The sequence below is a fragment of the Eimeria mitis genome, genomic scaffold, assembly GCF_000499745.2.
Source record: "Eimeria mitis Houghton genomic scaffold, Emh_scaff160, whole genome shotgun sequence".
Lineage (NCBI taxonomy): Eukaryota > Apicomplexa > Conoidasida > Eucoccidiorida > Eimeriidae > Eimeria > Eimeria mitis.
This window is the reverse complement of record NW_013569916.1, coordinates 29,089-29,383: the sequence shown is the minus strand read 5'-3', so window position 1 is coordinate 29,383 and position 295 is coordinate 29,089. Positions and strand designations below refer to the sequence as shown.

Below are 295 nucleotides of genomic sequence, written 5' to 3'. Positions count from 1 at the left end.
TGCTGCTGCTGGAGCTGTTGCAGCAGCAGACGCAACAACAGTAGCTGCATCAGCAACTGCAGCAGCAGCAACAGCAGCAGCAGCGGCTACTCCTGCTGCTGCTTCTGGGGAGCCGTTAGCAGCAAAACGCTCTTCAAGAGCTGCCCGAGCTGCAACGCCTGCTGCTGCTGCTGCTGCTGCTGCTGTTGCTGCTGCTGCTGCTGCTGAAGCCACCAACGTAGATGGGGCAGAGCAGCGACTGCCGGCAGACACACCCGGTGCTGAAGACATACCAGCAGCAACAGCAGCAGCAGCA

At 60.7% G+C, this 295-nt stretch overlaps 2 protein-coding genes across 2 annotated transcripts in view; both read left to right on the top strand.

Annotated features, from left to right (window-relative positions):
* EMH_0001130 (uncharacterized protein) overlaps window positions 1-44 on the top strand; it is a gene marked incomplete at both ends in the record, with an annotated part of 3,992 nt that extends 3,948 nt beyond the window's left edge. Inside the window, one exon of the mRNA XM_013495493.1 lies at window positions 3-44. Coding sequence (XP_013350947.1) covers window positions 3-44 — 42 coding nt within the window. The remainder of the gene's footprint in view (window positions 1-2) is intronic.
* A 177-nt stretch (window positions 45-221) lies between these two features.
* EMH_0001120 (protein kinase, PfEST homolog, putative) overlaps window positions 222-295 on the top strand; it is a gene marked incomplete at both ends in the record, with an annotated part of 27,896 nt that continues 27,822 nt past the window's right edge. The window contains one exon of the mRNA XM_013495492.1: window positions 222-295. Coding sequence (XP_013350946.1) covers window positions 222-295 — 74 coding nt within the window.